General features: G+C 51.1%; 1 protein-coding gene across 5 annotated transcripts in view; it reads right to left on the bottom strand.

Annotated features, from left to right (window-relative positions):
* LOC143512597 (serine/threonine-protein kinase WNK2) overlaps window positions 1-22,799 on the bottom strand; it is a 43,706-nt gene that overhangs the window by 6,872 nt on the left and 14,035 nt on the right. For 3 of the 5 annotated variants that reach the window (XM_077003122.1, XM_077003123.1, XM_077003124.1), the window contains exons 4-27: window positions 22,729-22,799; window positions 21,932-22,089; window positions 18,295-18,383; window positions 17,273-17,492; window positions 15,379-15,631; window positions 15,145-15,251; window positions 14,139-14,879; window positions 12,962-13,528; window positions 10,785-10,910; window positions 10,156-10,593; window positions 9,213-9,665; window positions 8,906-8,955; window positions 8,390-8,549; window positions 8,148-8,264; window positions 7,220-7,390; window positions 6,457-6,508; window positions 5,959-6,045; window positions 4,825-5,477; window positions 3,470-3,527; window positions 3,145-3,221; window positions 2,875-3,054; window positions 2,388-2,773; window positions 1,209-1,429; window positions 924-1,127 (exon numbers count right to left, since the gene is read on the bottom strand). The exon at window positions 22,729-22,799 is cut by the window's right edge and continues 150 nt beyond it. In XM_077003122.1, coding sequence (XP_076859237.1) covers window positions 924-1,127; window positions 1,209-1,429; window positions 2,388-2,773; window positions 2,875-3,054; window positions 3,145-3,221; window positions 3,470-3,527; window positions 4,825-5,477; window positions 5,959-6,045; window positions 6,457-6,508; window positions 7,220-7,390; window positions 8,148-8,264; window positions 8,390-8,549; window positions 8,906-8,955; window positions 9,213-9,665; window positions 10,156-10,593; window positions 10,785-10,910; window positions 12,962-13,528; window positions 14,139-14,879; window positions 15,145-15,251; window positions 15,379-15,631; window positions 17,273-17,492; window positions 18,295-18,383; window positions 21,932-22,089; window positions 22,729-22,799 — 5,639 coding nt within the window. The remainder of the gene's footprint in view (window positions 1-923; window positions 1,128-1,208; window positions 1,430-2,387; window positions 2,774-2,874; window positions 3,055-3,144; window positions 3,222-3,469; window positions 3,528-4,824; window positions 5,478-5,958; window positions 6,046-6,456; window positions 6,509-7,219; window positions 7,391-8,147; window positions 8,265-8,389; window positions 8,550-8,905; window positions 8,956-9,212; window positions 9,666-10,155; window positions 10,594-10,784; window positions 10,911-12,961; window positions 13,529-14,138; window positions 14,880-15,144; window positions 15,252-15,378; window positions 15,632-17,272; window positions 17,493-18,294; window positions 18,384-21,931; window positions 22,090-22,728) is intronic. The other 2 variants (XM_077003125.1, XM_077003126.1) reach the window with 2 other exon arrangements.

Here is a 22,799-nt window from a genome sequence, read left to right as displayed (position 1 = left end):
GTTTAAAGGCCCAGAGAGTGTGCCCTGAAATTCCAGGTTGCTTTTACGACCAAACCTCAATCAACACGAATTAATTTATTTTTTCAGATAGCGAATATAAAGTGCAGGCAGTTCATTATATACTCACCCACTTCTCAGGAAGACACATTTTCTCTATAGTATATTATGTATTTCATCCTTACTTTGAGCAACACGTGTATTAACCCAAAACCAAAGCATTTAAAAGGCTGTGATTCCATTTGGAGTCAAGACCGACCTGTTTGGGGTTAAACCCTTATCATTTAGAGCTGGATCGGCCTGCAGGAATACACACTTGAGGAGAACAGGGCTAATGGGTGTGTGGGTGTGTGTTTGCTGCTGGATCCTTCTCACATGTCCAGATAAATTAACCAACAGCGCCCCCTTGTGTAACTCTGCCAACGTGCTAGAAATTGGACTCGAGGTCTCCATATGCGTTGAACCATACGGAGGAGACACTTTTGAGCGGAGCTATTGCACAGGACATGTAGGACTTTGCGGGATGCTCTGCTTTTACCCAGATTGCCGTGTGCTGTGCGCATGTATTTTTGGAAAAGGTGCGAAATTAACCGATCACACGTTTAACTGTGATGTCGCCTTCCTGCAGTACTGACTGTGTGGGCTTTTGTTCATAATGTGTGTGAGAAACACAGATGGAGGGAATCTTTAAGCAAGCCGCAGAACACATTATGTAAACATGCAAATTTAATGTTTCACAAAGACTTTTATATGGGCAGGGTGGTGTATGCATGTGTGTGAAAGAGAGAAAGAGAGGGAGAGAAAGAGAGATCAGAAGACAGGGTGTGTGTGGCAGTGTCCCCAAGATGCTGTCTCTAAGTAAACTTGGGTGATGGACACAGTGAGTGGCTTAACGAATGGGTGTGGCATAAATAGATGTTGCTTACCTTGGCCGGGCGGTGTGGGCGTGGCCGTGCCGTAGATGTTGTCAGACGACAGGGAGACCTTCAGCGAGCAGGGCTGCTGGGTGTGGACCGGCTGCATCGGGTCCAGTGGCGCCCCCTGCAGGGCAGCTGTGTCAGACCCCTCAGAGCCGGTGAGCAGAGCTGCGCTTTTGGATGGTGCAACCACTACACTGGCACAGGCCTCCGCTGCGGAGAGAGGGAGAGGCGGATGAGGACGGGTGGAGGAGGAGAGGGACGGCTCTCGCACCTGGGCGCTCCGCTGCTTACCTGGGCTGCTGGCGCGGCTCGCTTTGAGCTGCTGCACCGTTGGGTTCACGAGTTTGCCCGCTTTGACCTTGTGCTTGGAGGTGCGGCGCCGACGGCCACCAGTAGGGGGAGCCGCGTGCAGGAAGCCTATGGTGGGCGGCACGGGGCGGCCCAGCTGCGAGTAAAGCCGTTCGATCTCGCTTCTCTGGTTGGCCTGCAGCTCAGAGATTTCCTTCATATGCCTGAGAGAAAGTGAGCGTGCGATTTGGGGTATGAGGACTGGAAGGAGTGTCAGACACACAGCTTTGCTCGTTAATACAGGACGTGTGTGTAAATATAAGCATTCCTTTCATCATTTAACATTGCCATTGTATTGTGCAGTCTATAGGTATCAAACTTGAGGCGCCACTACAATGTTCTGTTCTGTGTGGACAATATAGGAGTGAGAGTTTTGGGTTTGGATCCTACAGTGTTCCACACAGAAACAACACTGTACCGGAGCAACAGGAAGCCGGCAGAGGGCACGGAACAATTTCGTGGGGGCGTGGCCAATTATGGCAGCTAGCCTGACGGGCCACTTCTCTACACCGAGGATAATTTTATTAAAGCTTGTAAATGTGTCCAATTATTCACAGGCCCTTGAAACTGCTTGGGGGAGGGGGGGAGGGGGAGGGACCATAAAGACTGCACTTCTCGGACACTTCATCTTCACTGAAAGCTTGGCAGCCGCTTTATTAGAGACGCCAACCTCGCAGTCCCTGGACACTGTACTGGGTGCATTTTAGAAATGTACATTACTAATAAAATGGTGTTTCCTAATAAAGAGACTATTAGGTAGTGGCCTATACATTTTTCAATCAATTTAAACATAAATAAGACACTTAAATCTGATGCTTAGCACCTCAACACCATTAGTATTTTTATTTTAAATGCAGTAAACAAAATTTGTTAAAACTGTCCAATAAAACTACAAAATGCACAGCACAAAACCAGTAGTTTCATACAATGCTTTGTTTTTGCAGGGGTGGTGGGGTGGGGGGTTTGAGCAATTGATTTAGAAACAAACCTTCCAAAAGTGTCAATATGCACATCATAGATGGCTTCATTGCCCATTACATCTTTATTATCTTTATATTGTTACAGAAATGTTTTAAGGCTGTGTTATGTGAAGGAGCAAAGTGTGTGTGTGTTGCTTCTTACTTCTCTCTGAGTCTCTGGAGCTCTTTTTTCATGTCAGCGTCCTCAAACTCTGAATCATTATCGCTGCTGATGTATGTGGCTTGGGCGGCAACACAAGGGGCGTGTCCATTAAGCAGAGGAGGGCGGCTGGGCGAATCAGAGCTGTGCACACTGCTGCTGCGGCCAGAGCGGCGGAAGAAAGCCACCGCCCGCTTCATGAGGTCACTCCCACTGTGCTCCGATAGGGCGCGAGTGGTTTGTGCTGGTTTATGGGGCGGAGCCAAGCTGTTGTCGTCCTCGCCAGAGTCTGACGAGAGATGGAGGGGGTGCTGTGCCCCATCGATCGACAAGGAGGTTTGAGGGAGGACCAGTGGGGGCGTTACCTCTGGACTAGAAGTGGGCGTGTCCTACAAAGAAAAAAGAAAAGCAACAAATGAGAAACAAACCAGGTTTTAAAAAGAACATTCAGTTAAGAGCACGTGTTTCGCAACTGAACCCTCATCGGCACCTCATACAAGTCGGGCGGTGCTGAATAACGGTTGCTATGGGACTTTTGCGCAGCTTGGTCCTCATTCTCGGTTGTAATGGAAACACCCGTATCCATGGTTACTGTAGCTCCTCCCCCTCCGTGAGAGCTGCGGTCTTTACTGCTTTGCTCCAAATAACCATCTGGCTCTAGCGGAACAACCTAGAGCACAAATCGACAAATGTGACCACAGCACACGAGTGACGGTGAAAAAGATCACGTTTATCAAACGAGAGAGCATCGCTTCCTCACCTGGAACCGCCCCGTGAAGATACAGCGTCCATCAGACTTGCCTGCTGAGTCACTCCTAATTAACAGCTTGTTCAAAGCTAATGAAGGCAAATGAATAATTATGAATACATTAACGAACAAATCCCTCCCAGTTTACAGTCATCTCCATTCTGCTTTAACTTCAAAACATTTTAGGTGCATGATATAGGAGTTTTAGGATATAGGTGCAGACCTGGACTAAAGTTACTGAGGTAATGAATTAATCTTCAGAGCCAGGAGGCCAAAGTCATTATCAAGAACCTGGATGATTGAGTGCCCCCCCCCCCCCCAACACCCACACACTTACGAGCAACAGCAGAGTCACTTAAGGTGCCGAGACTATCACTCCTCTCTGGAACCTGTGGCTAGAGGGGGAGGGAACAAAACCTGATGAGTACATGATGAACAATGAGCAGAACAGAAGTAGTCAGAAACCTCACTGCTCCTGAACTATCAGCATAACGTGTGTAGCCTTGTTTTACTTGAAAGACCTGGTCAAATTAAGAGCATCTTTCAGTAACGGAAAACATTGTCCTCGGGATGTAGATACATTTAAGTCTGATTTAACAAATTACACAAGTCACTCCAATGTACTCAGTTGAAGACAGTATTTAACATCTCTGCCTAAAGAAGGCTAACATGCATCAACACATGTACACTAGGGGTGGGTATCACTATTGATTTCCCAGTTCGATTCGATTCCGATTCACAAGGTCCCGATTCAATTCGATTTTCGATTCAGTTCGATCCGATTCAATATCGATTCTTATAGGGAAATTTCAGTTACAATAAAAAGTGTAATTTGAATGTGAAATGTTGTAATGATACAAGGAACACTCAAATTTTATTAAAATGTATTAAGATTAGTGTTTATACTGTGAACAACAGTTACATTCTTTTTTTTATATCAATTAATGCACACATAGCTCCTTTACCAGAAAATGCATTGAAAGCGGTTTTGAACAGCCTTTTAAAGTGCAAATTAAGTTTGTTTTTTTTTACATGTAACAAAAACATTTATGAACATAGTTCTTAATATTGTAAACATTAAGGTCCAAAAACTAAGATTTATTCATGACTGCTTTCTGACATCTTGGAGATTGTCAAATTTTTCTGCAAGAAAATGAGCTGATCAACATGTTGACGAGTGAGACAGCTCCTACTCCTTGTGCAGTAACAATATTGTCAGCTGTTGAGAGAACTTCACAGCTTTATGCGTTGCGACCGGCGTGAGGGTCCGCATGCCGAAAACGACGTAATCGCGGTGGCTCCGCCCGTGCCCTGTCGCTTCGCGAGCTCGTGCACCTCTCGAATTTTGTAACTTCGCTCGCGCCGCGCTTCAGCGCAATGAACAAAGTCATGTTTGCAGGGTTCATACACCTAAACAAGGTGGAATTAAAGCACGTCACGCGAGATAAAACGAGAGACGTTAAAACGGTACACATGTGGGGAAAATTGGCCAATTCTAAGGATCGATCTCAGGTTTAATAAATCGATATCAAATCATTCAAATGAAGATCGATTTGAATCAAAAAATCTATTTTTTAAACACACCCCTAATGTACACGACTGTAAATGGGAATGAAAATATAAACGCTGCTTGGTCAAGGAGCTATCTAACGCTATTAACTGTAAAGTGGATGCTGGGAAATGTAGTTTTACCAGCATCTCTGTTTTTCTGGGTGCACCATCGCTGCCTTGGCTGTCTGACACTGAGGGTGAGCCTGGAGGATCAGACGCTGAGCTCGTAGACTGTGAGGGGTTGTACTCCTGATACAAAAGGTTCCTAAGTTTCTCATCGAGCGTCTTTATTGTCCTATCAGTAAACTCCAGTCTGGGAGGCCCCTCCCCATCAGACTCCCCTGGCCCACCCCCTGGATGTACCTGTGATGAGGTAGGCCCTGATGTAAAGGGAGGGGCTTGTTGTGTCTGATGGCCCGGGCTTTGAGGCTGGGATTGCGTCCCGCTGACAGCAGGTGGAGGAATGGGTGTAGAAAATGGTTGCTGGAGCACTACTGGCTGGGCCAGGGCTGGGGGCGTGTCTGTGAGGGGGCTGGAGTCATGGCGAGCCGGCTGGTGGGGGGCTGCGGTTTTTTGAACGCTGGCATCCTGGGAAATAGGAGGGACAATGGGACAGCACGGGATGTCTGCAACCATGGAGACTGCTGCTAAGTGACCGGTATGTGGATCGTCTGCTGACTGAGTGCATTCCGTGGCACAGAGGGAGGGTTTGGACAGCGACGGGGGTTTCTGCAGAGTTCTGGCCCCGCCCACATTGGCATCTTGCGTCTGAGCCTCTGAAGGAACCTCTGAATCTGCAGCTCAGAAAGGGAGAGAGAAACAATTCAACAATCTTAAATCATACATAAAATACATGAAAGACAAAACAGTTAATTACGATCATATTACTGGCAACTCCTACACTGATATTGCAAGGTTGCAATATGTCGGCAAGCCCTTGAAGAAACGCTCATTTTAACATGCCGTGTGAATCCTAGCCAACCATAGATGTTTAAACATTGGTCTGTGGATAATTTGTCAAAACACTGCATGCACTCTTCATCCAGTCTCATAAGAGACCATTCACCTGTGTGCTTTTATCATATGAGAAACCATACCACAATTTATATCATGGAGCAATATGACTGCCATAATCTCGCCCATCTCTCATAACCCTTCTCTAGCAGGAGCAAATTTAGAAGCCAGTGACTCACCGAGCGGTTACGCAACGGCAGCACTGTGACACTTGGGACGACTCGTGTGCACATATTGGAGGGCAGATGTACGAGCGTATACCTTTGGCTGTGACGGTGTCTTCCCCACTGTCTGTGGCCGTCTCAGCGACAGGGCAGATAATGAACCAGCGCTTGCCGGTGTGGAGAACTGAGAGAGACACATACACAAAACACACGCAGACACACGAAATGAAGAAAAAAGCAGCTTTTGTAACATGTAGATCCTTTGGAAGAATCCGTCTTCTGTGGCACACCCTTGCTTGAACCCAGCACTTTCAGAAGCCCACAGCCTATTAAACGGTTGCACCTCAACACTTCGTCGGTGCACAGGCGGTGACCCAACGGCCGTCGACGCCAAACCGCTTCATTTCCTGTGCTCGTAGTCCTTCCCTTACAACTGTGCACTGTACGTCCTCATACAAACTACACCGCGTGTGATTTCTAGACAGCCAGCCAGAGGCTAGCCAACACACGTGAACAAAACGATCCCATTCAGAGACTAAAACACCTGAAAACGCAAAATTTTTTCCACATGCCACAAACATCAATGGTATCTTACCGTTTTGTTGGTAGACTAGCTGGTTAGATGGAGTTTGTTGAAGCTTTGTTCCCTGCAACAAAAACAGTTACATTGACCACACATTTCATGCCCATTTCTGCAGAATTCTATCTATTTAGATATGATACTTGGAGCAACACAACTTTTTTTTTTTGTGACTTTGCACTCTGTGCAAATTCGATTTATTAAAATGTTCGTTTCGCACAGCAGACTTGTTCGGGAAGGACGGCTCACTGGAGAAACGGCCTCATCATAGGTGCACTGGTTCGTACGTTCTGCCCATTACGGGGAACGCATTAGTGGCTCGTGCCTGTCGTAGTTTGCATGCTCAGCACTCTCTTCCTGTCCATGAGGAAAGCACGCCCCGGGGACGGCTTAATAACCACACTTCAAAAAGAGATGAATCTTTAATCTTTAATGGGGGGAGGAAATCGCAAATGCCATTCGTCAGACGTTTAAGTGATAAATCGCGCTTCAAGGCAAATGATTGGTCTCAGGCACTGGTAGAACCTTTATGAAAACGCCTCAGGAATCCAGGAGATGGTTAGATAGGGTATAGATAAGATTTTATATCTTGTGCAGACATAGTAACAGTTGTGTGTATTGTACTGAATTCTGGAATTCATTTCAGGGGTGGACATGGTTCTGAACCTAAATGCAGGCAGCGTTTGGTTTTCTTTCTTTTCTCAAACGTGCCAGTGAACTGAAGGTGCTGGATTTAAAGAGCTGCTACTAAACGCCCCCCAGGGCAGGTGGGGCTCACCTCCGGGCCAGAGGCGCCAGTGATGGGGCTGAGGCGGGGCAGCGGGTGCTGGTCCGAGCCCATCTCGCCCTCAGCCTCTTCACTCAAGATGTCCTCTGCCTTCTCCACGATGTCCTTCAGCTGCTCGATGAACATCTCCCTCTCCAGCAGCAGGATGAAGTCGTTGTCAACCTAGCAGAGACACACACAGGAGAACACTGTTTGGGGCCATTTTGGTAGGGATAATGGCAGGCTCTACACGTCACACGCATTTTTTAATTGTTGAAATTGGTGTGTATGATATGTTTGTGTGTGTGTTTATATATATGTGTGTGTGTGAACAAACAAATATTACATGACGGAGATAATTGCAAAGGGGGAGCTTGTCTTGTGCTGCTGCATTGCAGAGGTTCGGGGTTGGTGGGAGTAGAGGCAGAGAGGAGAGAGAGAGGGAGGCAGAGAGGAGAGAGAGAGGGAGGCAGAGAGGAGAGAGAGAGGGAGGCAGCACGGGGAGAGAGACTTAAAGCTACACGAGAGAGCCACTCTCATAATGCAGGGACGGGGAACGGGAGGCAAACCAGACTGGGACGGAGGGGACTGGGACCAGAGCCAGACTGGGACAAGAGCCAGACGGCAGCTCGCTGAGTGGAGCCCCAACGAAAGAAGTGAGAGAAGGAAAGTGAGGTGTCTCTCTTCTGAAGCTCTCCAAAACTCAACACCCTCTGAAGTGGGTGGGGGAATCGGGTGGGAGTGGCGGCACACAGCTACTAGCAGATCAGCTCGGCAACAAACTTGACATGACGGGCTCGGTTATAATTGATAAGCCGTGAGAGTGTCGTCGGAGAAGGTGCCTGCATAAAGAGAACCAGGGCAAACCGACGAAGAGGAAGGAGACGAAGAGAGAGGAGACAAGAGGAAGGACGGCGGGCGCGGCTGGGCAGACGCTCACCATGTACGTGGCGATCTCCTCTGGGGCATCTCCATCCAGGTCAAACTTAAAGGTCACCATCTTGTGATTGTGGGTCTCCAGCTGGCATTCCACCATTTTGTCGCCCGTGTTACACACCTGGTGGGCCGGACAGAGGAGTCGAGTGAAAGATCTGAGCATGCTCAGTTGTGCCTGGAGTCGTACTGAGCACGCCCAGATACAGAGGCAGAGGCCCTCGGCCTGGGCGGTTGGCGCGGACTCACGTTGAGCATGCTCAGTCTGGGCTTGCCGCTCTTCTCCTGCCGTGAGCGCGTGCGAGAGGATTTGCGGTGGTGTCTACGCCCTCGTATCTCACTCCTCGCGCCGTGCGTCCCCTCGTTGCAGTCACCCGTCTCCTTCCCCGACAGGGCGTCCGAGGTCACACTGTGGCAATAGCAGGATCAACTTAGGCTCGTGTTAACGTGATCTGTTCGTCTGGGCTGGTGGTGCAATGACGACACTGACGGTAACCTCAACGAAAAAGGTTGTATTCTGAATCGTGAATATATGTGACCACATTTTTTTTCCCCTTGGAAGAAGACTTTGAAGTAGCATTTGGTAAACTTTTGTGTTTGAGAAAACTCACTGAAAAGAGTTCATGTTACTGCCTCAGGGTTTTAAAATAAAGGCCACGCAGATTGACAACCCAGATTTGAATTTAGCCATTTCAAAATAAACAGCCTATGAAAATTTTGCTCACACCCCCCGCCCCCCCATCACAAGTCACAGAGACATCCTACCTTTCATAAGCTGATCCAGCCACTGATGTCTGTTTATCGAGTGCAGACTCCTTCAAGCAAATAGGAGAGAGCGAGAGAGACACAGATGAGACAAGAAAGGAGTCATCAAGAGAAACACTTGAGACTTGTGTGCACTATTCTAGAACCAACACCTCCCCAAACATGAATAATAATAATAATAATAATAATATTAACACGAGCTTCTACCTCGGGGGAGGAGAGTATTCACTTGTTTAACAAGGGAAACCATGGATGCCATTACAAATTCCTATTGTTCCGTCTACAGCAGACGACGGTTCTGCCTCACCTCAGCCAACACTCCCGCGGGTGGCTGGCCCACTCCGCCCCCTCCGCCCACAGACTGCTGGCTCTGCGGAGTCCCGCAAGTGCCTGGCTGCTTGTGCTGAGTCATGCTGCCGGCGTCTTCTGCAGAGGACTTGAGCTCCTGGCCCAGGTCTGCGGGTGCGGCCGGACCCGGCGGGGTGCCTGGGGATGGGGGCCGGCCAACCGGGGGAGGTTGCGGGGCTGGCTGAGGCATCTGGGCGGCCGGGGCAGCCTGGGCGGGGTGGATAGGCATGGTGGTGGCGCTCGAGGCCACGGTGACCGTTGTCTGCGAGACGTGGACAGAAACAGAGGCGGGGCTGGAGGGCGTGATGGTCTGTGGGGCGTGGATAGGTGGCAGGTACTGGGCGGAGCTCGGCTGGGTGGTGTTTGGGATTGGAAGAGCAGCATGGGCCTGGTTATTGCTAGTAGATTCTCCCTAAAGTAATAAAAAAAAGCTTAGCTGGGTCCCAAAAGACATGCAAATACCAGTCATCACCATGGACTGTTAGTGCCCAGTCATATATCAAATGCAGTTGCACAGAGTGACGTTTTGGCTCTGGGTAAATTCCATCTCTCTCTTCCTTCATGGCCCCGTCTGCACTGGGAGTCCCAGAGGAGGCCCAACCTGCAGAGAGGTGCCGTGATCCTGATGTGGATGATGTTTGGCTTATTGATTAGCCAAAACATTTGTTCACTGAATGCCTCCTGAATCTAAATCGAGTGCATTTCCTAAGATAAATAAAGAATAAAGGCAACAGACACTGCAGTTACAAACACTTTGCGCTCCTTTGCAATCTTGAATCCCATAACGGTGCGTTTAAATTCACATTCTGACACACACACACACACACACACACACACACACACACACACACACACACACACACACACACACACACACACACACACACACACACACACACTACCTGAGAAAGAGGAACCTGGGTGGAGAGTGGAGGTCCTATGTACACGGAGGCGGGGTTTGGTGAGGGAGGTAGGTTTTGGTGCACAGGGGGTGTGGTCTGAGTGAGGGTAAGGAGGGAGGGCGTGGCCACGGAGCTCTGCTGCTGGGCAAGGGCGGAGCTCTGGTGGTAAGCCTGCACCGCGGGGGCCGCGGGTGTGAGGGCAGGGGCGGCACGTGGCGGCTGGGCACCGTGCGTGGCGAGGGGGGGCACGGTGGGCAGCAGCGGGTAACGAGCTGGCAGCGCTCCCTCCACCTGCGAGCAGGGCGCCGGGGAAACGGAGGGCGCAGTGGGCGGGGCCTGGCCGGCGGAGAGGCAGAGTGGAGCGAGGCAGGGCAGCGAGGTGGAGGAGGAGTCATATCCAGGGGGAGGGGCTCCGGCAGACGGGTGCAGTGAGGGCACCTGGGGTGGGAGACAAACACACACTGCCTAATCACCAAACGTAACAGTGTAGAATTGAAAAAGAACAACAATCTTTAATCTGTAAAAAAAAAAAAAAAGTATAATCCAAAATCTTAAGCTAACTAATCTTAAACTAACTAGTGCAGATAACTACTGGATTAACACGAGTAGGTGTTGTAGGAGGGGCTTACACATGTGAGGTGAGCCGACTGCTGAGATGAATGTGGAGGCAGCTGTTGAGTGGCAGACGCTTGGACCAATGGCGGCTGAATAGGAGTGCTCTGGGTGGGCAAGCTGGCCAACGATTGGAGGATGTGCTGCGCGATCGAAGCATTAAAGGAAACAGACAAGACAGGATGGTTAACAACAGTAGAATACAACAGAATACTGCTGCTGAAAGTAAATGAGAAAGAGGGTAAACTGTCACGAGAGTCACATGATAACTCTGCCCTTGTGTCTGATACTGTGAGATCACATCAGCTTAAATGTGTTGATTCCTGATCTTTGGAGAGCCCCATGGACCATCTGAAAGCCTTCAGCGCCTCCCAGTGCTGCACTGGTAACATTTTGTGCCTCAGCCTGTAGTGAAGCAGGTGATTCCTCCCATGATGCCGCTGTTCTCTATGCTGGCCAGTCTTACCTGCAAACGAACGTCTACGTGCAGCAGGTGAGTCCCAGGATAACGTATGCGGTCCAACACCTGACCCTACATAAACGCTCTGTCTGTGGGCTTTGGAAGATCACCCCGATCACCTGCACTGACTGCACTAAATTTGCATGCTGTACAAGTGCAAACAGTGGTAGATGGATATGCAAAAGTACAAATCCCTCGCTATTTATTTCATGCTCTTATTTAAAAGCTAGCATTGAATGTGCTGGTGCCTTATTGCAGATGAGAAGAAGAAGAAGAAGAAAAAAACCCTCAGCAAGTTTTAAAGATCCTAAGACGTGAGTCATAGCTGTTCTGGGATCTGCCTTCCATCGTGTGTCCCAGAATGTGTCAGAGCTTCTCACCTCCAGTGCCGGGGGGCTGCACCGCCCTGCGCAGGTCTGGGTTTGTTCCTGTTCCAGCATGCCTGATCCAACTGTTCAGTTCATTAGCGAGCGCGTCATGAGCTGTATCAGTGGCGTTAGGAAAGGCCAAACCCGACCCTGCGCAGGACAGCGGGCGCCCCGTCAAAACCCCGCATCCTCTCACACGGATGGGGAGAGGCAGCGTTGCACATTTCAGATGACCTGAGCTCTAATATTGTAACATATGTGTAATCCACATTCTCTGAGCATCACTGCCTGTCTCATGTTTCAGAAAAGTGATGCGTAAAATTATATATATATATATATATCAGCATTTGCATAACAGATGACTAGCACAGTAGTCTTCATAATACTCCATGTCACTTTGCATATGAACAGACAAAAAGTGAACTCGGCAGTGATGTGGTAATGGGGACATGCCTTGTTACAAGCGTACAGGGTGTTGGCGAGAATGTAATATTTTGGGTGCAATCATCCAGCAATGTGTCCCTTAACACTTGGTCCCTTAACACTGGTGCAACAGCATACATTCAGCGTTCAGAGACACGAACACGCTCAATAGCCACGCTAGACACGCCACAGATCCAGAATCACCATGCTTCAAGGAGCAATCAAGCGAAACGTAGCCACCACTACGGGAACGTGCAACCTTGCTGGACTTGAAGTTCCGAACACCATCAAAACCTGGAAGCTCCCAGGACCTTTGCTGCCACTGAAGGTGGACCAACATGGTACTGAACCCCCCCCCTCCTCGCAGTGCATCACATTTCACAGCTTGGAACTATAGAACTGCAATAAAGCACTTTGTCCACATTGTGCTGTCCAGGAAGAACTCTGGTTATTTGGAGAAATCCACTTTACAGCTGCAGGCTGTCTTGCACGCTGCTGCCGTCAAGTAGCAGCCTATTATAACATGTTAGTTTGTTCACTGGTACTGCAGAACAGGGGACTGGAAGCTTGCTAATCTTCATTAACACACACACACACACACACATGCACAAAAAGGTGTGATGAAGCCCAATTGATCATGCCAGACGCAAACCAGCCACAAAGTGCCCTTCCATTCTGGACCTGGGTCCGGATACCACAGCATCAAAATACCAAGCGTCAGGCCAAAAGCATTCCCAGGATGCACCACAAACCTCTATGCAGAATCGGAGGGATACCGCCATGCTCTCGTCTTTACTATTTGTCTGTCCCTTACACAGTTGCGTACACAGCCAGACACCGACTTCTGATCATCAGCTCAGTTCTAGATCAAAGTAAGAGTTTTCCTATTGCTCCCTGGGCAATGAAACCCTTGACCCTTGAAACAACGGTAGACTTAACTCACCTGTTGTCCAGGTGCATCAGGGGTCCTGTGACCCGGATGTGGTGGGAGTGGATTCGCTGCCTGCAGCGATGCACTCTGAGCAGGTTCGTGGCTCTCGCCCGTGTTTGCCGGAGGCAGTACATTCGGAACGGGACTCAGTCTGCTGGCCGTGGCCAGTGGCACGATCGGAACGGGACTCAGCCTGGCGGCCGTGGCCGCTGGGACGAACGGAACGGGACTCAGCCTGGCGGCCGTGGCCGCTGGGACGAACGGAACGGGACTCAGCCTGGCAGCGGCTGCGTGCGGTAGGGGCATGGGGTGGTAGCCGTGTGCGGGGGCGGGGGGGTGCGCGTCCGCCTGCCATCCTGCAAGAGGGTGGGTCTGCGCACCGGACAGCAGTGGGGCAGAAGGGTAGCCGTGGTGCTGCAGAGGCTGGCCTGCAGGTGCATATGCAGACTGTGCGGGTGTGGCTACAGGGGCTACAGAAGGGCTCATGGCAGAGTAGCTGTGGGAAGAATGCAGCAGGTGGGCTGGCATCTGCAGGGCAGAGGCAGACACCGGCTGGCTCTGGAAACCCAGAGCGCTGGTCTGTAGGACAGAAGAGTAGTAATGAGAGCTCCATTTCTCACTAATCTCACACCAAACAGTGTTTAAATAAATGTTCCTTCCCAAGGCTCAGTTTAGCTGGCCTTCAAATATATTGATCAAACTACATTGTATAAAATAAAGGAAAACCCCACTTGTGTACAAATACAAATATAAACAAAAAAACTAATTAATTAAGCAAAGCTCAAGATAAGCCTGGTAAGCATCTTCAAACAACGGCGAAGCAATTGGTAGCTCAAATTGTGGCATTTAAAAGGAAAAGATATCCATTGGTTATTCGCCATGAGAAAGTTGCCTTGCGTGTTAAACCATGGCACAGGGCATAGCTCAGGGTGGAGTCACCGGCAGCGTGAGCCCAGCGTGGACACCCTAGCTGGAAACCGAAGCGATCTCTTCGACTTTGCGTTAATGAGAGTAAAATTAGCACCAGTCTTCCCAAATAGCACCAGGAGGCGACAGAGAGACGTGGAAGGCAGAGAAGCGTACGAGAAAGAGGCCAACTCCAAAAACAACAGAAGAAAGGTTCGTCCTCAGACGCACGGCGCCCCCTACAGCCTGGCACACAGCAGAGCAGGCAAGCTCTCGGACATACCATGTAGAGCAGGGCGTGGTCGTCCACGCAAAAACTCGCCCGGCGTTGCAGTGCTGGGTGGGGCTGTAGCTTGGTGCCCGACCCTCTCTCGTCGTCATAGTCGTGGGAGGGCTGGTACAACACCGCTTCCTTCAGCACTGCTGGGACTCTTAGTTGGGGAGTTGGGGCATGTTTGTGACCAGTGATGTTCTGCAGAGACCTATTGAGCTCCGACAGGCAGGTGGTTTCGCTGAAGGAACGCCTGTGTCTGCAGATCTTTGGCCGTGCTTCAGAAGGAGGCGAGCGTTTGCCCAGAGACGGGACGGCGCCACACAGGCTGGGCAGTGAAAAGATGGTGGGGTAGACCTGGTACTGGGGGAGCGGGCTGTACAGGGTGGGGCTGAGAGAAAACTGAGGCCCAAACGGCTCGCCAGCTGCCGACTGGTCCCACTCCAGCTCGCCGGGCGGCCCTCCCGACGAGTCGCTGTGGCGACGAATCTCGAGTGGCGGTGGGGGGAGCAGAGTTCTCCGAGCGGAACAACGATCGTGCTCTTCAACCTTCAACTCTGACTGGGATAACAGGCGGGCGCGGCCAGGACTTTCTGGCCGGGAGAACGAGTGGACGCGTGGGCGTTTCATTCGCGTTTCAGTCACAGAACTGCTCCGGGCGCGTGTGCCTGCCACGGGTCCCGCCCAATGGGAGCAACACTGCTCTTCCAAAACATCATCACGAGGTGTGGAAAGTAGGGCACTAGCATGACGCTAACACAAAGCAAGCAAGGGACAAACACACAAGAAACAAAAACAACCACACGTCCATGTTATGTGAAGCGAAAGAAAACAAAACCCAAACGAAAAAAAATAAAAAATCGTTCTGTGGTGTGTGGTGTGCAATGGCAGGTGTGCGACAAGCATATCGACAAGAACATTTATGAGGACAACAGCTCAACACACCAGACAGACGAGGCAACGTGCTGCACAACTTTCTTGTCCTGGCGTGCGTTCGTGCGGTTGCAAAGATACGGACCTGCTGTGTTGCCGTGGAGACAGGTTCCTGCAGAGACTGGTATATGACACTGTGCAGGCTGCTGCTGTGGGAGTCGGAGTAAACGGTGGAGCCCGTGCCGCTATCAGCTAGAGGGAGATGGTGAAACACACACACACACACACACACACACACCCCACACGCCTCGTCATGTATATTCATTACAGGCTCTTTTCATTTTTACACGTGTGTGTGTGCACACACCCTCATACTCACACGTAACAGACGTAGTCCTGCTGCTCAGCTGGCTAAGGTGGCCGTGCTGCTCTGCCTCGGCCTCCTCTGCCTCAGGGGGGGCGGCGCCGTCTCCCAGGGTGGGCGTGGCTTGGGCGTTCGTGGGTGGAGCCGCGACGGTCTGCGTGGCCGACGGCGGCGTGCGCTCCCGCCGCCACTTTATCAGCGCCACCCGGTCCCGGATGGACTTGGCTACGATCTTCGCGTCGCTCTCGTGGAAGAAGCCCGAGTCCACCTGACAGGAAGCGGAGAACACACGATGGAGCCGGCACGCATTTCTGAGCAACGAAAGAACGGAAGGACAGAGCTGATGAAACGAGAGAGACCAAACGCAAACATCACAATCTTATACGACCCTACAATAGAGCCATGATGCACTACTCAACACTCGCGCACGCACACAAACATCAAAGCAAATGGGCGGACACCCACTCGTCACACCGACGCCTCCTAAGATGCATCTAGCTTACAAAGCAAGCTCAGGTCCTTCAGGCAACGCACAGCACTTACTGCTGCCAGCGAGCTCGGCAAAGAAGGCCCATCGTGAAACCTGCATGTAGTGCTTAATGAGGGCCAAAGTTTCAGCGGTGAACTGCCCCGAACGCTTCTAATTATGCTCGTGAGCAGCTTACAGAAGTCCCTGATGTGTGAACAGCGCAGCTCTTGATCTCATCCGTGGGGGAAGGACTCGACCCGTGAACGCCCTGGCGCAGCTCGTGGAGGGAGCGATAATTAGCCGACGAGCTGATGCAGGCTCACGCAGAGACTGCCTCAAACTGCACGGAGGGGTCCTGCACCCAGTGCGGGGCCAGATGGACCATCGCATGGGCACGGGACTGCGGGTGATGTTTGTACAGACTGTGATCAGGAAGTGGCGAGGGGAAAGTACAAACTTTCAACAGCACGAACACACACACACACACACACACACACACACACACACACACAAAATCTAGTGGATTTTCCACTTGGAGCACTGTGAGCCAGGACAGCTGTCATTAAGGGCTTTAGGAAAGGACACTGATCTGATTTTAACAGGCCTGGGCACTGAACAGTGTTTACCTTGAAAAAAGGGAATCATTGTTTATTTAGCGTGTACACATGCCACACACACACACACACACACACACACACACACACACACACACACACACACACACACACAAACGCACGCACAAACGCACGCACTCCTGCTCCAGTGCCCTTTGTTTTTTATCTGGTTTCTACTTTTGGACTTGTTTTCTGGAGAACCAAGATAAACCTCGATTACATTCCACATTTTCACTTTCTCCCCCATTTTATATTGTTCGAACATGTTTAAGACACAGAGCACTTGTATTTCGTCCTCCTACGCCAATTAACACCTTGCCAAGTATGAATATAGATCTCAGCTAGTACAGTAAGTTTAAATTAAATATAAACACTTAAATTACAGGTCGTGTCATGACTACATTGCCACAATTTCCGATTGAGATCGACTAGATAATTTCAGGACACAACAATGTAACACGTTTAAAGTAGGAGGAGTGAGGACGGAACAGCAGCAGGACTCTTAGAGGAGAGGCGTTTCTCCACAGACTGGACGTAGTCAGGACGAGATGGCCCCGGTCCTCACAGCAGGGCCAGGGGCCAGAGGAATCCTGCTCACCAGAATGTGGAGAGTGCTCACACACAACCACACCACTTCAGAACCCGTCCCCACGTCTCTCCTGCAGCCCAACACAGAGGCCCGGAGCCCAGTAAAACCAGTGAAGCCTGGCTAAGACGTGCTGGGAGCCGGGAGAGCGTAACACTGCCGAGCGCTGAGGGTCGGGTCGGGTCGGCCGGCCCTGCGGGTCCCGCTCACATCCACCGCGTGGAGCAGAGCGACACTCACCATCTCCTGGGCCACGCCCTCGGGCACCTCCTTCTGCAGGTCGAAGGTGAACTCTATGGCGCCACCGTCCTTGTATTTGCCCTTCAGCTTTCGCGGGTCCTCCACCCACAGCTTGAGCGCGATGGAGGCCTTCCTGCCGTCGTCCTCCTCGGCCAGCTCCACCCGCACACCCGTGTCCTCGGCGAAGAAGGCGTGGTTCAGGAGGTCTTTTATGGAATAGCTGGTGAGGGGGGAGAGGGGGCGTGTCACAGGGGCACAAAGATGATGCTAGCCTAGTGATTGGCGCTCATAAAATAATTATCCTGGGTAGTACACAGCGATATTTCCCCAATTCTCCCAATGTACCCAATAAATCAGCTGATCAGGCCCTAATTGGTTTTGAATGTTGCAGACAACATTTAAATGTATAATACAGGGATACATCAGGTGTTGGGAACACTGCCTTAGAGCATCCAAACAACCTCTTCCAGGTTAAAAGGTGAATCAACTCCTAAAAACATCATGCAAGAACTTGGGTACGAATCTGAAAATGTAAACTTTGAGATCTAGCAGCTCTGAAATCTGAGGTACTTTTGTACCAAATGTCATATCAGCAGTGATCACTTAGAAATAATCCGTCTTTCTTTTCTGGTTGTGATGAACACATTACTAACGATGCTCTTTACTTAACGACTGGATAACACAGAGGGGCCTTACAAAAACACACACAGTTGGCACTTATCTCACTCATACAAAAGCCATAATTAAGAGTCAGGAAACAATACAGGGCGAATACGACCTAATCTAACAATAAGGTCTGTGTATGTCCATCCAGAATAAAGGTGCAAGGATACAGTGTGGCTGAAATGAGAACAATAACCTCTCTCACTGGGTCAGGGTGTCTACACAAGGGGCAGGTAATGGAGCAGAATGGGTAAGAGCACCCATCGTCTACCGGCTCGCCAAAGGTGTGTGTGTGTGTGTGTGTGTGTCCATGGCCACGCCCCCTCCCACACAGCCACCAATGAGGAGGCTCCACTCACCGCTCCTCCTTATTCTGACAGATACATTCTCCAATGATCTCCTTCACCTCGGGGTCCGTGACCTTGTGATAGCTGGCAGGCTTCACCCCCTGGGAAAGAGAGAGCAGGGAGAGAGGGGAGGAGAGGAGAGAGGGGAGGAGAGGAGGAGAGCACGATGACGGGAGGTGATAGCAGGGGGTTCCTCCACAACTCATTTAAACAGAAGCCGCTGCCGTGTGAACCTGCGCTAAATTGCACACTATACAAATAGCAGAATTTTGCACTGAAGTGCAGGAAAACGACACTGGAGATTGTTTATTTTCTACGCTCTAAAGTCTGGAAAGGTCTTGTACTAGCAGAATACACCTGGGAAGGGCGGAGTGGTTTGGGGTCCACAGGTGAAAGGCAGGAACAGGCTCTGAACCACACCCCCTTTCAACAACTGGCTTGATTTTTCTTTTTGCAAATCTCTGCTCCACGGATAACTTTGTGTATATATACACACACACACACACACACACACACACACACACACACACACACACACTCCATCAACACAAAGTTAATTTGTTACTGCTCTTGGTCTCGAGTCTGTGAGCCTTGTGCATAACATTACAGAATTAATTCTGTTTATGCAGTTTATCCTGGTTACCACCAGCTGAAAAATAAAATGTATGCCTTTTATTTAGGTCACTTAGATTAAAATGTGAAAACAATCTGGACCATGCACAACACCAAAACAATACCGACAAACCAAACTGCCGTTAAGAATCCTTAACTTGGACATCTTACAGGAAAACCAGACTGAACCTGATTGCATCTGATAAGTGCCAAACTCAGACAGGCACTCTGAAGGACCCACACATGAGACCTCATCTCAGCCAAAGACAGGGAGGGGTCCGATATTAATGGTCCTGTTGTACTGTGCAGAACGCCCTCACCATTCCCTTCAGAGAAACACAGAGGGTGAAAAGAAGACACGCACGGTATATGGGGACACTCATAAATGAGCATACGAGAAAAGCAGCACAGAAAGAGGAGACTATGAGAGGCAGAATATGAGAGAGGGTGAGAGAGAGGAAGAGAGAGAGAGGAAGAGAGAGGGGAGACTGGTTAAGTGCGTATGGGGGGGTGAGTGGGATTAGACCGGGTAAGTGTATATGAGGGGGGTGAGTGGGGTTAGACTGGGTAAGTGTGTATGGGGGGGGTGAGTGGGGTTAGACTGGGTAAGTGTGTATGGGGGGGGGGGGGGGGGGGGGGTGAGTGGGATTAGACTGGTTAAGTGCGTATGGGGGGGTGAGTGGGGTTAGACTGGGTAAGTGCGTATGGGGGGGTGAGTGGGATTAGACTGGGTAAGTGCGTATGGGGGGGTGAGTGGGATTAGACTGGGTAAGTGTGTATGGGGGGGTGAGTGGGGTTAGACTGGGTAAGTGCGTATGGGGGGGGTGAGTGGGGTTAGACTGGGTAAGTGCGTATGGGGGGTGAGTGGGGTTAGACTGGGTAAGTGCGTATGGGGGGTGAGCGGGATTAGACCGGGTAAGTGTATATGGGGGGGTGAGTGGGGTTAGACTGGGTAAGTGTATGAGGGGGTGAGTGGGGTTAGACTGGGTAAGTGCGTAGGGGGGGGGGGGGGGGGGGGTGAGTGGGGTTAGACTGGTTAAGTGCGTATGGGGGGGTGAGTGGGGTTAGACTGGGTAAGTGCGTATGGGGGGGGGGGGGGTGAGTGGGGTTAGACTGGGTAAGTGTGTATGGGGGGGGTGAGTGGGATTAGACTGGGTAAGTGCGTATGGGGGGGGGTGAGTGGGGTTAGACTGGGTAAGTGCGTATGGGGGGGGGTGAGTGGGGTTAGACTGGGTAAGTGCGTATGGGGGGGTGAGTGGGATTAGACTGGGTAAGTGCGTATGGGGGGGGTGAGTGGGATTAGACTGGTTAAGTGTGTATGGGGGGGGGTGAGTGGGGTTAGACTGGGTAAGTGTGTATGGGGGGGGGGGGTGAGTGGGGTTAGACTGGGTAAGTGTGTATGGGGGGGGTGAGTGGGGTTAGACTGGGTAAGTGTGTATGGGGGGGGGGGGTGAGTGGGGTTAGACTGGGTAAGTGTGTATGGGGGGGGGGTGAGTGGGGTTAGACTGGGTAAGTGTGTATGGGGGGGTGAGTGGGGTTAGACCGGTTAAGTGTGTGGGGGGGGGGGGTGAGTGGGGTTAGACTGGGTAAGTGTGTATGGGGGGGTGAGTGGGGTTAGACCGGTTAAGTGTGTAGGGGGGGGGGGGGGGGGGGGGGGTGAGTGGGGTTAGACTGGGTAAGTGTGTATGGGGGGGATTAGAGGCCAGGACAGGTGATGCAGCTCTTTCGCAGGTTGGGCCCGCTTGCCAAAATCCATAACCATCCACACTCCGCCCCACTCAAACAGAGCTGCAGTAGCCAAACACTTTACTTAAATCAAACAGCTCGATGTGTGCGCGCGTGCACACACACACACACACACACACACACACACACACACACACACACACACACACACACACACACACACACACAGAGTGAGGGATCGGCCAACCGCACCACTGGCATCTCACCACATGCATGTGTGGCATCTACACTGCTGGGTGTTGCTGCGAGTTCCACAGGCCCAGCAACGCACCACTGCAGCACAACAAAGCTAACTCCAGCTCAGATACGCCGGCACCGTTAATTAGCTAAGTAACCGTCTATTAAGCAAAGCACAAAAACGTCAACAAACATGTAAGCTGTAAACAGAGGAATTCTGGCTGTGTCTGGTGTCTGTGTAACGTTAAGTGTCAACGGGAATCTAAGAATTATACCACGAGCAGCGCGCGCACGCACACACACACACAAAATGGGCAAGCGCGCACACACACACACAAAAGTGAGAGAATAGGTACTTTAGAGGCACTGAATGGAATGGAAGTCAATGGGTTTTCTCTACAAGATTATAAGTGCGTGTGTGTGTCTATAATGACTAGCCCTGCTGACACTGCAGTACTCCCCCTAGCACAGCCTTACTGAGCCTGTCTGGCACACACACACACACACACACACACACACACACACACACACACACACACACACACACACACACACACACACACACACACACACACACACACACACCTTGGCAAATGTTGCTGCATGTTGCAACCCGTCTTGTACAACTGCCCACGTCGGTCACATTAGTGCCATCTCACCATCACTTTACTGCACCCACTACAGTTGGAGCAGGACGGTGACTACTGTTGGTTGTATTTCATCCTGCACCAATCACAACGTTGCTCGTGAAGGTAAACAGTCAGTCACATGACTGCCATGGTTAATCTCCCCAGCCTGAGTAGCAGGCAGGCTGGATCTGCGGTCTGAAAACTGCAGGACTAAAATGCACCGATCGAGCTTCCCAACACGGCTGCCTGCCCGTTCTGCTCTCGTCGAGACACTCTGATGCGGGACGCTGCCAAGTCCTGCTCGCAGCCCCCCCGCACTTCCCCGGGGCCCTTACGGAAATTGCGCGCCGGCCCTTTAAGGCCCGACGCCGTGACAGAGTCGTATTTTCTCCCACTGCGGCAGCGTGGAGCCGTGGAGCCAATAACGGATGGCGGGGGCTCTCGGAGTTACTGCGCCGAGCGTGTGCGGGGAGGGCGAGACTCACGCTGGTCACTTTGCGGTAGATCTGCGCGGCGTTCTGGCACTCGGAGTACGGGTACTCGGACGTGGCCATCTCCAGCATGCACATGCCGAAGGCGTAGACGTCCACGGACTCGTCGTAGTGCTCCTCGTACATCTCCGGGGCCATGAACTCCGGTGTGCCTGGGAGAAGAGGGGTGAAAGGTCAAAGAGTCAGGTTGTGGGGGTAGACTAAACAGACCAGACAGACACGGACAGACTGCTTTACACGACGGTCCATGGTTCACCTTCTATTCGGGTGTTGTGATGTCCTATCAGAATGGGACTAGCTCTGTTAAAAGGCATGTAATACATACAGCAATAAGTTTAAAAGGCTCCGGGTTAAGTTTTTGTCTCCAAGAACGTGCACACACTGCAGCAATACACGAGTATTATTAATGTGAAATTTAATGTGCAGCATGAGCCTTTAGTATGGACCAAACAACCTCCACCTCCACCTCCACCTTTAGACAGACTTTGTGCTACTGCTGCATTCCAGAACATCATTTTGGGGCTGCTGTTTACTCCTCGGCTGACATCCCTCGGAGCAGGTGAAACTAGGGTTGAACAAACCGCGGGTGTCGGGGCGCGACCGAGCGCATGCCGCGCAAGCCCGGGAGGACGGCAGCCGGGGGCATTTCCCCCACCCGTGCCTGCGGGAATCCGCCACACCTGAGCCCAACACGGAGACGCACGGCACCAGCCACACGCGACAGGACCCGCACCCCGCCCAAAACTCGCTAGAACCGACCCGAAAGCGCTCCGAGCCAGCGGCTGACTCACCGATCACGCTCTTGGCGAAGGAGGCTCTTTTGAGCGTGGCGAGGCCCAGGTCGCCGATCTTCACGCTGCCC

This window comes from Brachyhypopomus gauderio, chromosome 4, assembly GCF_052324685.1.
Source record: "Brachyhypopomus gauderio isolate BG-103 chromosome 4, BGAUD_0.2, whole genome shotgun sequence".
NCBI classification, from domain to species: domain Eukaryota; kingdom Metazoa; phylum Chordata; class Actinopteri; order Gymnotiformes; family Hypopomidae; genus Brachyhypopomus; species Brachyhypopomus gauderio.
The sequence above is the reverse complement of the archived record's forward strand: the minus strand, read 5'-3'. Positions and strand labels throughout refer to the sequence as shown.